The 14026-nt window shown below is 38.5% G+C and overlaps 2 protein-coding genes across 4 annotated transcripts in view; one reads left to right on the top strand and one right to left on the bottom strand.

Annotated features, from left to right (window-relative positions):
- Window positions 1–3703, bottom strand: part of LOC136261067 (hemicentin-1-like) — a 177266-nt gene extending 173563 nt beyond the window's left edge. Inside the window, exon 1 of the mRNA XM_066055034.1 lies at window positions 3524–3703. The gene's annotated coding sequence lies outside the window, so the exon portion shown is untranslated. The remainder of the gene's footprint in view (window positions 1–3523) is intronic.
- A 1020-nt stretch (window positions 3704–4723) lies between these two features.
- LOC136260161 (uncharacterized) lies at window positions 4724–13487 on the top strand. 3 transcript variants are annotated; one of them, XM_066053793.1, is made up of 10 exons: window positions 4724–4952; window positions 9951–10232; window positions 10675–11468; window positions 11524–11774; window positions 11831–12068; window positions 12112–12398; window positions 12452–12604; window positions 12664–12868; window positions 12915–13047; window positions 13105–13487. In XM_066053793.1, the coding sequence occupies exons 2-3, from the start codon at window positions 9960–9962 to the stop codon at window positions 10867–10869; spliced, it is 468 nt and encodes a 155-aa protein (XP_065909865.1). In that variant the 5' UTR covers window positions 4724–4952; window positions 9951–9959; the 3' UTR covers window positions 10870–11468; window positions 11524–11774; window positions 11831–12068; window positions 12112–12398; window positions 12452–12604; window positions 12664–12868; window positions 12915–13047; window positions 13105–13487. The 3 variants fall into 3 exon arrangements, 1 of the variants encoding a protein (XP_065909865.1); XR_010703443.1 differs by lacking the exons at window positions 9951–10232; window positions 10675–11468; window positions 11524–11774; ... (4 more) ...; window positions 12915–13047; window positions 13105–13487 and adding exons at window positions 7160–7472; window positions 7524–7704; window positions 7768–8639; XR_010703442.1 differs by lacking the exons at window positions 9951–10232; window positions 10675–11468; window positions 11524–11774; ... (4 more) ...; window positions 12915–13047; window positions 13105–13487 and adding exons at window positions 7160–7472; window positions 7524–8517.
- Window positions 13488–14026: the final 539 nt, after the last annotated feature.

Below are 14026 nucleotides of genomic sequence, written 5' to 3'. Positions count from 1 at the left end.
AGACACACAATATTACTTTAGGATTATATGTGAATTGTCAGTGGTTTCACCATACGACAGTGAAACAGTATCACTTCAGTATTTGTTGAATTCACACAGTGGTCTGATCTTGTGGACACAGCATCACACAGTGACACAGGGATTACACGATGAATTGTCAGTGGTACCAAATCACACAGTGTATAACACAACATCACTTTAGGGATTGCATGGTGTATTATTGTCATTGGTTTCATCTTACGACACAGTTACACAATATCACTGTGTGAATTGTGAGTAGTTTCACCATGCAACAGTGAAACAATAACTATCACTTAAGCATCACAAAGTGAATTTTCAGTGGTCTCATCTTACGACAAAGTGACCCCGATGCCACTTTACAGGGCGAATTGTCAATGTTCGCAACTTATGATACAGCAGCACAATATCACATGTACGTTACATAGTGAATTATCTGTAGTATTGTCTTATGACTCAGTATCATACAGTGACACAATATCATTTTAGGATTGTATGGTGAAATAATAGTAGTCTCAGCTTACAATACAGCATCGCACAGTAGCACAATATCATTTAATTGGATTAGTATGGAACATGCAGCAAATTGTCAGTGGTATTCTTTGATGACATACAAAGACACAGTGATATCACTTTACGGATTACAATGGTTTCTTCTAACAACACAGCATCACACAACGCCATGAAAACTCAACACTGTTTTCATGAGATGTCAGCGTTGCCCTTTCAGTCAACTATCTTCAAAAATTTTGCCAATTCTTCATGAGTGAGACAAAGCTTTGCTTAGTCCCCTGAGCAACTCACATGGAAACCCTGTCCTTTAATGTCCTGGCAACTCATCCAACAAGCCTGGTCCTACAGCTTGTTTAGAGTTGTTACATAAAGTGTGTTTGAAAAGGTGGAGAAAGGAGAAAAATACACGACTGGTCCTGGGCAGCCTCGAACCTGCAGCCATCCAATTAATGCTCGAACGCTTACAGGAGTCTGCCAGGTGGTCAAGATGTTTTCTCCTTGTCAATTTCAAGTAGACATATCCATAGGAACTCTAGAGAGTGACTTAGTATCTCAAAGTACCCTTTGTGGAACCAAATTGGACATTAGTTTATTTGTTAAGGCTTTACAGCATAAGTGCTGAAGGTCTGTAGGACACCTGGTCCTACAGCCTGTTTAGAGTTATTACATAAAGTGTGTTTGAAAAGGTGGAGAAAGGAGAAAAAAATCCTTGACTGGACCTGGGCAGCCTTGAACCTGCAGCCATCCGATTAACGCTTGAACGCTTTGTAAGAAGCTACACTTACAATTCCATGTTTTTACTGCAAATCACGCAATACGTGAAAGTACGATGTGCCGATTCCTCAATCTAAAAGACTCATGGCTTTTGATTTGTAGTGGTTCAAATATCAGTACAACAAGCTAAGTATCCTGCAGTAGTAAGGAAATTATTTGGTGAAAGTTGATTTTTTCATTGGGGACTCTAGCTAACACAAGCGACAGGTTATTACATTCACTACTCACCACTACAATTTCTTAGCAACAGTGGCCCTTTGTGTAAACCCCGTACATACGCGCCGTTTATACTAATTGCTTGCGCACCATATGCTACACTACTGAACTGGTAATGGGTCGTCATGTCACCAGACCAATTACAGCCTGCGCTTATAATCAGGATATTGATAAGCGCCTGGCGTGCATTGGTTTGGCAACGCGAGACTAGATAGGTAGATAGGTGCGCACGCACACACACACACACACACACACACACATTTACGAAAACAATTTCATAATTATTATAGGATTACAGTACAGAAAAGTAGTTCGTCACTTGACAAGCAGTATCAAGGGCGGATTTAGGGGGGGTGCTTGGGGGGCTGAAGCACCCCCTCCAAAATTTTACAATGAGCAAGCTAGGAAACTTCTAGAAGCTGTAGTATGGGTGCAGTTGCATTTATGCACATATATGGGCAATGAAAAGATGGAAAGAGCAAGGGGAATAGCTAATCTTATCCAAGAATTACTAAGAGGGGTTCAAAATTATACTTTTGGAGTAAGTTTTACCTTAGAAGCTAAAATTGAAATACTCTAATAGAATAGTCAACTACTCTTAAAATTATAATTTTCAAGAAGTTACCAGAGTGTAAGCTGAAATTAAACCTATTCTTCTAGACCTGTACACTACTACCCTCACCACTGTACCAAACATCCTGCCACATACCAATCACTTTAGGTAAAAGATTTATGCATTTAATTTACTAAATTGTATAAACATCGTTAATTGATCATCTATTCTGAAAACAACCTTTTCTGTCAAATAGTTAAGTTTTTTAGGCTCTGCTACAAACTTGATTCTTGGGTTGAAATGCTTCTCTTGCAAGTAAAACAATAGTCTTATTATAATAGTGAAATTCTTAGCATTTATAAAGTTCACAAGGCTGCAACATCTGAGAGCTGTTTGTTTTTGTTTCCCTAGCTTACTTTACCAAACCCCATGCTACATTAATTTTATCTAAATCTAGCAGCTTCTGGAGTTTGCACTTGAAGCTCAACTTTAAGCTTAAATGATACTGCAGCATTTATGTTGTCATGATCATTGTGTGCTAAAAGGGGCCCGGTTAGTTGTGGCCAAAAACTAGTTATTTTGTAGACTAATTGTAAAAAAATTATGGTGATGGGTGGATCCATCATTTTAAAAGTTAGATTGACATGCTGAATGCACATGCACTCCACACACTGGTGAGTCTACATGCCCTCTCCACCCACACTTACTCTCTCTACTGTTTGGACAGCTAGTGTAGTTTGAGCCATGAGACTGTAAATTATGCTATACTTCAAAACACTAAATTTGATCATGTACAGCTGATACCCATATGTTTCCACTACTAGTTCTTTAAGATGTTAGTCTAAGATTGAATTTTAGCTACTGGCTGTGCCCTTTAGTTATATTGACAAACTGTAGGAGAATAATGGTATCACATAAACAAAGTGTTTCACTCAAAATTATTACCAAATTCAATCTCAGTAGGACAAATTTGCAAAATTTTCCTGTGGGGGGCATGCCCCCCCAGACCTCCCTAGATAGAGCATGTTCCGCATGCTGAGTGTACTAGTTGTATCAACTTTCTTGCCACATATGTAAATGTCCATGTTAGCAACCCCCTTTTGTTAGGTTAGGTTAATCCAAAGGCTGCAGCACATGTTGCTGTCAGACGGTCAGACCACTGTAAAGCTCTAATAATAATAACAATAATAATAATAAAATCCTAGATCCGCCCCTGAATATAGCCAAGTGACATTGGCATTGTAGCTAGAAAACCTTTACACAACTTAGAGTTCTTCACGTGATAGTACTGGACATGTTAGACACATAATAATATACAGGCTGTATAACTTGGCTAGATAGATGCGTAGATTGGCTAGCTAGCTACTACAAACTGCTTACCAGTAGCTAGCTACAAAATATTTTCTTCAGGGCGACAAAAGAGTATATACTTAAACTAGCTACACGTACCGCGTAGCTATCAACCAGGTGTCCGTGCGACTGATGCTCGGATTGATGGCAAAACGATCTTGATTCCCTGCCCTACAAGATGGCTTAGGCCTTTTGCTTGGGCTCTCACTTGCTACGAAACTAAGTCTCCGGCGCCGCGTACTCAAAAACTTGACCTACAGTACACGAGACTGTACACAATAGGCAATATAATTTCTTGCCTACGTCCAAAACCGTGGGGTGGTTTGATTTAATTATCACCACAAAGACACACTGTCTAGGTCGACATCTGGCATTTCACCTAGTCTGGCGGCGCCCGTACTTCTGCATTTTAGAGGTTTAGCTATGTGTTGTGATGGCTTTAGCTGTAGTTGTTTACAGTCAAAAATCAGTCAATCAATTGGGGCTGGGTAAAACAGTTGGCGCCGCCCGCCCCTTCGAAAAGAAGGTGCGGGCGGCGCCAGGCTACTATAGTAGGTGGTATATTACGGTAACGCAGGGCACACTTCAATGATTTTATAGTTTAGAAGCGTCAGTTTACTAATTGTTGCAGCGTAAAATAACAATTAGCTATACAACAAGTCAATGGTTCGTCCAATCCGAAGAGACATTGATAAGCTTGAACGAGTACAGAGGCAATCTGCCAGATTCATTATGGCTGACTTCTCGCGTTTCAGCTGCGTAACTAACATGCTCATTGACCTTAACATTCCCAGCTTAGAACACCGCAGACAATTATCTAGTATCACCCTCCTCTACAAAATTGTTCATAATCTCATTGATATATCTCCAGTTGATTTAATCCCTGTCACTTCTAACACCAGAGGACATGATCAAAGATTTCATCATATCTATGCAAGGACCAATCAGTACAGTAATTCATTCTTTCCTAGATCAATTAGACTGTGGAATTCACTCCCACCTGACCTAATCCAACAACAATCATTACAAATTTTTAAGTACCATGCAACTGAAATTATTATTACTTTCCCCTACCAATCAGTAATCCCATAGTCAATCATATTGTAAAACATTTTGTATGCATGTTTCATATGTGCGTTAATCCTCAAACTGAGGCTGCACATTTTTGGAAAATAAATAAATAAATCCTTGAATTAGCGATTTCCAACCAACCAAATTTTCACACATATTTTTGCTATTTACATTACACACCTTCAACAAATGTTTCACAAGCTGCCGTTCCAGGTAATAGTAGGGAATCACTACTTTCACCCAATCCCATTCGGATTACGTAATATTGCTCACGTGACTTCACGTATTATTTCTTAGTGCGCTACTGGGCGGATAGTGCTGTGAATGTGTAGAAGGATATACTCCCCGATTGGTGAAGTACCCTAAGGGAAGTGGCTTTCTAGTGATTATGTTTAGAGCACAGTGATTCATCCCGTTCGCCCAGCAGATAGAAATAGTGAAACACATCAACTAGTGGGTAAGCACTTTGTCATTGTGTCCCAGTCTGTATCAAACTATTCTATGTCATTATAAAGCCATTTTACTTCCCCTCCCTACCCAACCCAGAATGGGCTATATGTAGGCATTCCAGTATCCAAGATTTTTTAATAAAAAAATTCTCCGTATATTCCCCAATAGAACCCTGGCACAAAATGACAACTCGTGTTTAACTTGGGATTGCTCCGTCATTTGAGCTCCAATGAAGATGAAAATCGCTGTGGGGTTTGTCCACACGCTGATCATCATGAAAATCTTAGTTTTATCGTGCGCGTTACATATAAGTACGTTTTGTGTTGTTTTGTAATCTTTTCAAGCCTTGTAATATATGTAGAATACTTTAAAACTTAAAAAAACGTACTGTCGGGTGGAAGGTAGTCACTGGTGCTTACTTTAAAGTGCATAGTTACTCCACTCGGGTTAGCGATTTTCAGCTCCAGAGCAATTTTCTGATGGCTGAGTCATCAGCTCAAAAGTATGAACCACTTCAAAGTCGGCATAACAATGCCATAATTGAACCACAACTCCACCTTAGGTATTGTTGCACAATTGTGGCACCTCCACTTTAGTTGTTTACCTTTATAAGTTGTTAACTTGATGTTTTTACCAACTTGAGATAGCCACTTGCCTATATGGGTATACACCATTGTATTGAGAAGTGTGCAATAGGTGAAGCATATCTGCTCACCACAAAGTATACAAAGATCACTGAGATCCATTAAGACCTGAAGTTACTCTCATTACATGCACAAACTTGCAGCTAGAAGCAACTGCAGTTTCAAGATAGTCCAGATTGCTAGATGGCTTCCTGATTCAATTGTGCCATTTTTCCCTTTAAAATGTATGGGGAGCCCTGGAGAAAAAATGTACCTTTTTTCAGTTTTTAAGCACTGTGCATGCCAAAGTAGCTAATTCCAACCCAACAAACTATATATTTCTGAGATCGGCAATCAATACTCTATCTATTGAGCATATAAAAAGCCTGTTTTTCAAAAATTTAAAAATCGGGCTGGAATGCCTACTATATGTATCTTGAAGAGGGGTTGTTAGCTTGCAAGGGTAGAAGCGCATTACTAGAACTGGGACATAAGGAATTGTCTAATTTCTACCAATCTATCTGCCACTACTCTCCATGCAGGGGTGACACACAAGTCTGACCCAAAGGTCTCGGATCATAAACACTTGGCTGTATAATTTGAACCCTTTTAAACATCACATGACACCATACACAAGGGGGTGACTCACAGGCACTCACTATAGGTCGATCTGTGACCGCAGTCTAAGTCAAAGATCAAGGCCACCAAATTCGTGCTATGTCAATGGTCAAAGTTTCCAACACAATCAAAAATTACTGAAGTTTCCTGGTAATTGTGGGTAGCCTCACCCACAGTCCTTGGATCTTCACTTTGTGTAGTGTAGCTAGCTAAACAGTTATAAATATAGGTACTAGTGTTACTAAAGGTGATTGTTAAGTGAAGTGCAATTGGCACTTGCCAAACACTGCACACAGACACATGCTACACTACACACACTTGTGCTACAATACACACATGCGTGCACACACACACACACACTACGTACACACACGCACACACATACACACACTATGTACACACACACACACACACACACACTATGTACAGACACATACACACTACATACACACACACACTACTGTACATACATACATACACACACGCACGTACATGCACGCACAATGTACACACACTACGCACGCACATGCACACACACTATGTACACATACACACACACACACTACATACAAACACACACACTATGCGCACGCACACGCACTACGTACACACACACGCACTACGTACACACGAACACACACTACGTACACACACACATTACGTACACACACGCGTCTTCATGATCTAATGTGGTAATGGCACATCTTCATGATCTCATTAATAAGACCACCTCATTGTAGTGACCATGTCAAGTAGGTCCCAAATAGCTAAGGTGTACTTCATGACCTCATTATATATAAGATCATGACCATGTCAAGTAGGTCCCAAAGTTCTATATACTTCATGACCTCATTAATTACCACTCGGGAAATTTTTGGTTCCAAACAGTACCTCTATCACTGAGGTTTCACTGTATTTTGTATCAAAGCCTAACACTGAATAATAGTATTATAATTATATGTACCATGTTTAGCTGGGAGGAAACGTAGAATTAGCTGTGGACAGTGTGAAAGATGTAAAAGAAATTATTGTGGATCGTGTGTCTTCTGTAAAGACATGAAGAAATTTGGTGGGCCAGCTAAAAAGAAGAAAGCTTGCAAATACAGAGTCTGTAACAGTGGATGTAGACAATAGTATCCAGCAACTTAGTGGACTAGTAAACAAGTTCCATAAGTCATATCCATAGCTTAGTTGTTGTGATGATACTTTCATATATGTTAGGTCATGAAATTCCCTGTCAATCCTTGTCACCTCAGGTTGTTTATACTAAAGAAGAAATTTTGAAGGTAATTAAGATAAACATAGTGATGATTTCATTATATGTCATTATATTATAGGGTATAGGAAATGGAAAGTTCATTCTGCCACCAGGGATAGACTTACCAGCATCACTTATATCTGTGACAAAATTGTCTGCGATTCTGGCTTCTATTTCATCAGCTAACCTTAATGATTTTCTGCGGGTTCAAGACAGGCAATGTTATACTATAGCTTGCGATGGCAATTGCATGTTCAGAGGTTTGTGCCATCAACTGTACGGAAATGATAGCATGCATATGTTTTTGCGATATGCCCTACAAGAAATTCTTGCAGTCAACATGAACAAGTACTCTTGTTATTAAATTGGACCAGGTTCATTCACAGACCATGTAAGAAAAGTCAAGAAGTCTGGTGAATGGGGTACACAAGTCGAATTGCAACTGGCTAGTGATGTTTTCCAAGTTCCGGTGTATATTTCTGCACCCACTTCAGAAGGTATTTACCGATGGAATGTATTCAAGCCCAAAGAATTGCAAATTCCCGAAGAAATCAGCAGTAAAGTTAAGCCTTCAGTTTATCTATTTTGTGCTACCTCGGATCACCATATAGAGATGGCTCACAATAGTAGTAGGATTCACTACGACAGTGTCAAAAAATGGTACATTACATTCCCCACTACTGGACAAAAAAAACCTTTGTAACATAGAATTAGTAAGATTAGGACACTACTATGATGTAATTATTAGCTAATAGTTGTATACGTAACCAGTTGTACATTCTTACAAGACAGTCATCAGTTGTACCTTTTTACAAATAAAATAAAAATTCCAACTACACAATATTGTTACATGCATAAAATTGTGTCCATAAGTATGATAGCAATGCAAATATGTAGCACGTTGATTACTTGGAGTTCTTTAATAGAAACTGATTGTTGTTTACAGATCTGGGATTAAACTAAATCACTGGGTGAATACAACAATGTGAAATACGGCAGTGTATATGCAGTCACACACTGCATTACTTACACTATCACTTTGTTCTTCTATGTTGTAGTATACTACTGTGAAGCCTTCTTCATGTCATAGTTAGTTGTCAGAAGACTGCCCGCTACTGCTAGTCCCTTTGGATAGATAAAGTCATAATTATTATATTATTGTTGCATGGATACTACAATTCATTATTTAAAACAGGATCGGTTATCAGAAAACTATATTTTTTTGTATATCGGCATCGGATCAGCACCATGAATAAAAAAGCAACAGATACAGAGATACACGTATTGATTTGGAGACACATGTTCATGTGTACCAAAACAATGCATCGAGTTACATTACAACATTGCAGTAGCGGATCTAGAAATTTCAGAGGGCCGGGGGTCTCAGGTTGAGGAAGTTTTTCAATAACTGTCCCAGACTTTTTGAAAGGGAAGTTCCACTCTGGAATCATAACTTCTTAAGTCAAAGACCAAAAAAAAGGTAACTAGCTGTATACCTGCTGTTGAATGACATAATGCTGATTTCAAAGGTAAAGTATGAAATTTGGCTAGTAGAAAAAGTACTAATATAGTACACCATGTATAACTCTTGGTGATGTATCTATCACCCACACGATCGTGAATCACAAATCGTAAATAAATTAGGGACGCACACTATTTTCAGAATCAGCTGAAACCATTGCAACCCCCCTGTATCCACCACTGCATTGTTGTTTCTGCTTATATTAAAGGGAGCCCATACAAATAATTGCGTACATATTTCTAATAGGAAGAATACGGCACTGGTGATAGCCAATGTTTCTTTTTTTATTCAAACACACACAAAAAAAATGCATATAGTTCATCAGTCAGAAAGAGGGAGCTTTCCCTCACTCACAGCAAGAGAAAAGTCAGTGAGATCTTTATGAGGCCGACCAGCAGCAGAATGACTTCCACCATAGATAATATACACCCCCGTGGATTGGAAATAAATCACGTGCGCGTATAGGTTTCTATAGAAAAGAGCGGTTCCATCCTAGTTTCGCGCGCCAAAAAAATCAAAACTCTGGTTTGTGGTCTTATGAACTGATGGACACGTAGAAGTTCTACCAACTGTTATTATAGATGGTATTAAGGATTGTTTGGCTGTGTAAGCCTCAAATCACTGGCGCGATTTTATAGTCAACTTGTGGTGAGGCATTTTTGTCACCACATAATCAGCCAAACCAAGACTTACATTACAAAATTGCACGTACGTGTAATGCTCTGGTGTTGTAACGTGTGGCTTAATCTATGTTTCGAGTCATTTTGTATGGTTTCAAAATTTTATGCACTGAATTTTGCCACCACATGTACTCAATGCCTATTCTTCTGATGGTTCTGAAATTTCTGTGAATTTGTTATATTGTGGCATAAAACTAATGCATTTGTAATAGGATGCTTAACTGATGCATTATAACACGATGGGTACCATGTAGAAAAGTTTTGTGTTTGTAAGTATGCTTAACCTTTGAAATTGATTACTCAGCTTGAACTGATGCCTGGAAAAAGGAAGAAGTGTGGTAAAGGATCCAGGAGTTCATCTCGGATTGGGCGTAAACGCAAGAATACATTGTGGAAGAGGAAGCAAACATGTGCCAACAACTTGAATTTACACTGTGGATCAAGTGGAGTTCCTGAGCCAGCTGAATCAAGTGCTGATACAGAACTAGAGGAATCATCACCTGAGGTCCCCACAGATCTGGAAGATATTGTCTTGGAAATTGTTGCTGAACTAGATGATTCTCCTACCGCTATACCATCTACTCTGGTAAGTTTGAATGGAGTTTGGTACCACTGAGCAGTTAATTTGATGAACTAAAACATTTACCATTATTTTTACTGTTTACATTTACTGTTATACAATTCACTTGAGTGGATAGTAGCTATCATGATTATTCATGATCTGTAAATCCCTACATTTGAGCAAAATCTTTTTACTATGCTAGCTGAGTATATTATAAGTTTAGGTCAATATACACATTAACCATTGATCCTGCCATAATTATGTGGTTGGATTTGATGAAACCCAGCTTCCATGCACAAAACATTGTGAGTAGAGTGAGAGCAATTATATCTTCCCAATGCTGACAAAATTGGCACCAAAAATTCATTTGTTTGTATGCTAGCTAGCTTTTTTTTTGTTTGTGTGGAAGCCATGTTTACTCAAATTCAACTAGTCGTATCACTCAGTGACATTTGATATGGTATAGGAAACATTGGACTCATGCCATCAAGCAGTTGTTGCTAAAGGGCTTCCAGACAATTGGTATTCGAGCTATGTATCAAACAGTGAACTGAGATGCTTTGAAGTTGTTCGACAGCCTTCTCACAAGCCGATGACTGTATTACGTTTGTTATTGGTGAACAATGATCTTACCGGCAAGTTTATGTTGGCGAACATTTAGTTCCCACACAATCTGAAATTCTGAAAGATATACCACCAATGATGACTGCAGAACATGTTTTAAATACCATTCATGCGATCTCAACTGCCAATATTTGCTCTGGAAATTATGAAGAGCGTTTTGTCACTTTGGCCTGTCTAAGGAAGGGAAAATTTTCATCAGTGAATGGCAAACAGGTGGCATTCCTAGATGAGTCATTTTTTGTAGAAGTTGAAGGAATCCAGTACAACAGCACCATTAGACACTGGAAATGTCATCTACTAATTAAGGGCTCAATTTGTTCTCCCTGTAATCAATTTCGTAACAATCTTCGTGCACTGGCTTGTAGGCTAAGCAGCTGTACTACAGGTTCCCCATCACTTTATACCAACATTCGGTTCTTGAGAACGCCACAGAAGACAGTCCGCTTGATCTCCCTCAGAAAAAGTATTAAGATGAAAAATCGGCAACTGAAACAGTTAAGATCAAAGTTAAGCACAATAGTGGAAACTGGTGGAATATCTGTTGATGCACAATTGCAGAAAGACTTGGAAAAAGTAGCAGATATTCATTCTGTTATTGAAGAAGATGAGTTTAAACAAATTTTTTGGGAGCAGTAGGTAATTAACTTTAGTTACCTATATATCTAGAACATGAACTTAATCCCATTAATAGGTTGCAGCAAGTAAGACACATAAGAATGGTGTCCGCTGGCATCCTTTATTTATAAGATGGTGCCTAAACATAATGTTGACTTCCAGCAAACCCTATGAAATTATGAGAGATTCAGGGTTTGTTTGTTTGGCTTCTCAGAGGACCTTACGGGACTACACTCACTGGGTTAAGCTAAAACCAGGGTTTAATGCAGAAGTGTTCAACCATTTCAAAGTGGAAGCAAAGGTGGATCAAATGGCTGAGTGGGAAAGGTTTGTATATAGCCCTAGCCTATGCACAATAATAATAATTATTATTTTTCATATAGATTTGTAGTTCTGGCTTTTGATGAGATGAAAATTCGAGAAGACTTAGTGTTTGACAAGGTGACTGGAGATATAACGAGATTTGTTGACTATGGTGATGAGAGCCTGAATGTCCGATTCAATGAACTGCAGCAGAAATGCAAGCAGCTAAGAGAGAAGTGGTTACACATATGATGACAATGATGATAAGAGGGTTGACTTTTCACCTCTATCTACCAATTGCACAGTTTGCTACAACAGGTAAGCATCAAATACAATTATTATTGTTGATGGACCATTTTAGGAGTATCAGCTGAGAAACTCATGCCACTTGTCTGGAGAGCAATTCGAATGTTGCAGATGGTCGGTCTAACAGTGATTTCAGTTGTAGCTGATGGTGCATCTAGTAATCGTAAATTTTTTCGGCTACACAAGATACTACATCATTAGAAATCTGGAGTCACCTACAAGGCACCAAATATTTCCTCACCTGGTAGCTTTGTTTACTTCATGGCAGATGCTCCGCACTTACTGAAAACAGTGAGAAATGCTTGGTATAATTCGCAACTTAAGAGAACACGAATGTTAGTGGTAAGTACTGTACTATTTTCAATAAACCAAGTAAATATTTATATCTATTCCAGAACCAAGGACATGAAATTAAATGGGCACATTTAGTGGAAATTAGTGAGAAGGCAGTGGATAAATCAGGGTTATATATAGTTGGAAAGCACCTCAAAAGGGAGCACCTAAATTTGACTTCTTATTCGCGTATGAATGTCAGGCTGGCTGCTCAAGTATGTTTTAATTAATACTTCATGTGTAGTTCAGCTTTTAAAATGGTATGCTTTACCAGGTATTAAGTAAGACTGTTGCTGAGGGATTCCAAGACTATGAGAAAGCTAAAATTGACGTCTACAGATACAGTAGGAACAGAGAAGTTTTGCCAAATTTTTAACAAGTTTTTTGACATTTTTAATACCCGTTCCTTGAAATAAGGTGAGATTTTAAAAAATCTTGATTTAGATCCATTTTATGCTGTGGATGATCCAAGACTGGAGGTAAAACGTTAATATGTATAACAAAAGTTTTACTAGAATTTTGCAGTGGTTGGATGAGACGTTATTGACTTACTTGAATGAATGGAAGGAATGGATTACAAATAACACAGATATACCAGATGGTTCCAAGAAGATGTGTCTCTTACCAGATCAAACAATTGAAGGTCTACAAATATGTGGTAAGTTCATCTTTAGAGAGTTAATTGATTTCATTTTCAGTAATATCCTTTTAATAGCATGCTCATTGAATGAAGTGGTCAAAGTTTTCCTATCACATGGAATGGAATTTGTTCTCACAGAATGTTTTAACCAAGACACAGTCAAAATCGTTTTTGCACAACAGAGATCTCGAGGAGGCCACAGTGACAATCCATCTGTCACATAATTTTTGCACAATACTCAGGCCCTGATAGTACAAAAATCACTTGCCCTCGGTGGCAGCAGCAATATATCACAGAAAAGGAGTTATCCTCTTAGTACCTCTCCTTTGTCAAGACCAATGCCCAAGTGTAAACGTCACAGAATTGCCAAGTGATGACTGAAAACATGGACATTTTGTTGCATGCTGTATTTTTTCTTTTTCTTGTATTTTAATGAAGATGAGATAACTCTTGCTAATCTTTACTCCCAGACATGCAACAAAGAAAAGGGTTTGGCTTTGTGAGACCATACTGTAAATGTAAGGCCGTGACCAAATTTTGAAAATAAACCATGTGGGTACATTGACAACTAAAATAATTAAAAACACCAATTTTTAATGGCAACTCACTAGCTAGATCTTAGAATTTTAATTATTTCACACATAAACATGGACAAAATTCAGTCATATATGTACATACATATATAGATCTAACTAGTAAATTAATGTAGTTCCTTTCTAATCCCCTTTCTTCCTTTAGTGGTGGTTTTCATGGCTCTCTTATATTGTTCCAGCAAACTGCTGGCAATTGAGAAGCCCCTCATGCTGTACCATAGCTGCACTACCTCACAGAGCAGGAGTGATGACTGCCTTGACGTATCCTCTGGCAAGTCTGTAGCAATTTCCCAGAGAAACAACACATTGGCACTATTGATGATCCCACTAATGATCTTATCCTTGGGCTCACCACTCTTCAGAAGCTGGTAAAACGCAGTTTCTAAAGCAACAAAAAATCTGTA

This window comes from Dysidea avara, chromosome 7 (assembly GCF_963678975.1).
Source record: "Dysidea avara chromosome 7, odDysAvar1.4, whole genome shotgun sequence".
NCBI classification, from domain to species: Eukaryota; Metazoa; Porifera; class Demospongiae; order Dictyoceratida; family Dysideidae; genus Dysidea; species Dysidea avara.
Note: the sequence above shows the minus strand (reverse complement) of the source record. Positions and strands in the feature narration are given on the sequence as shown.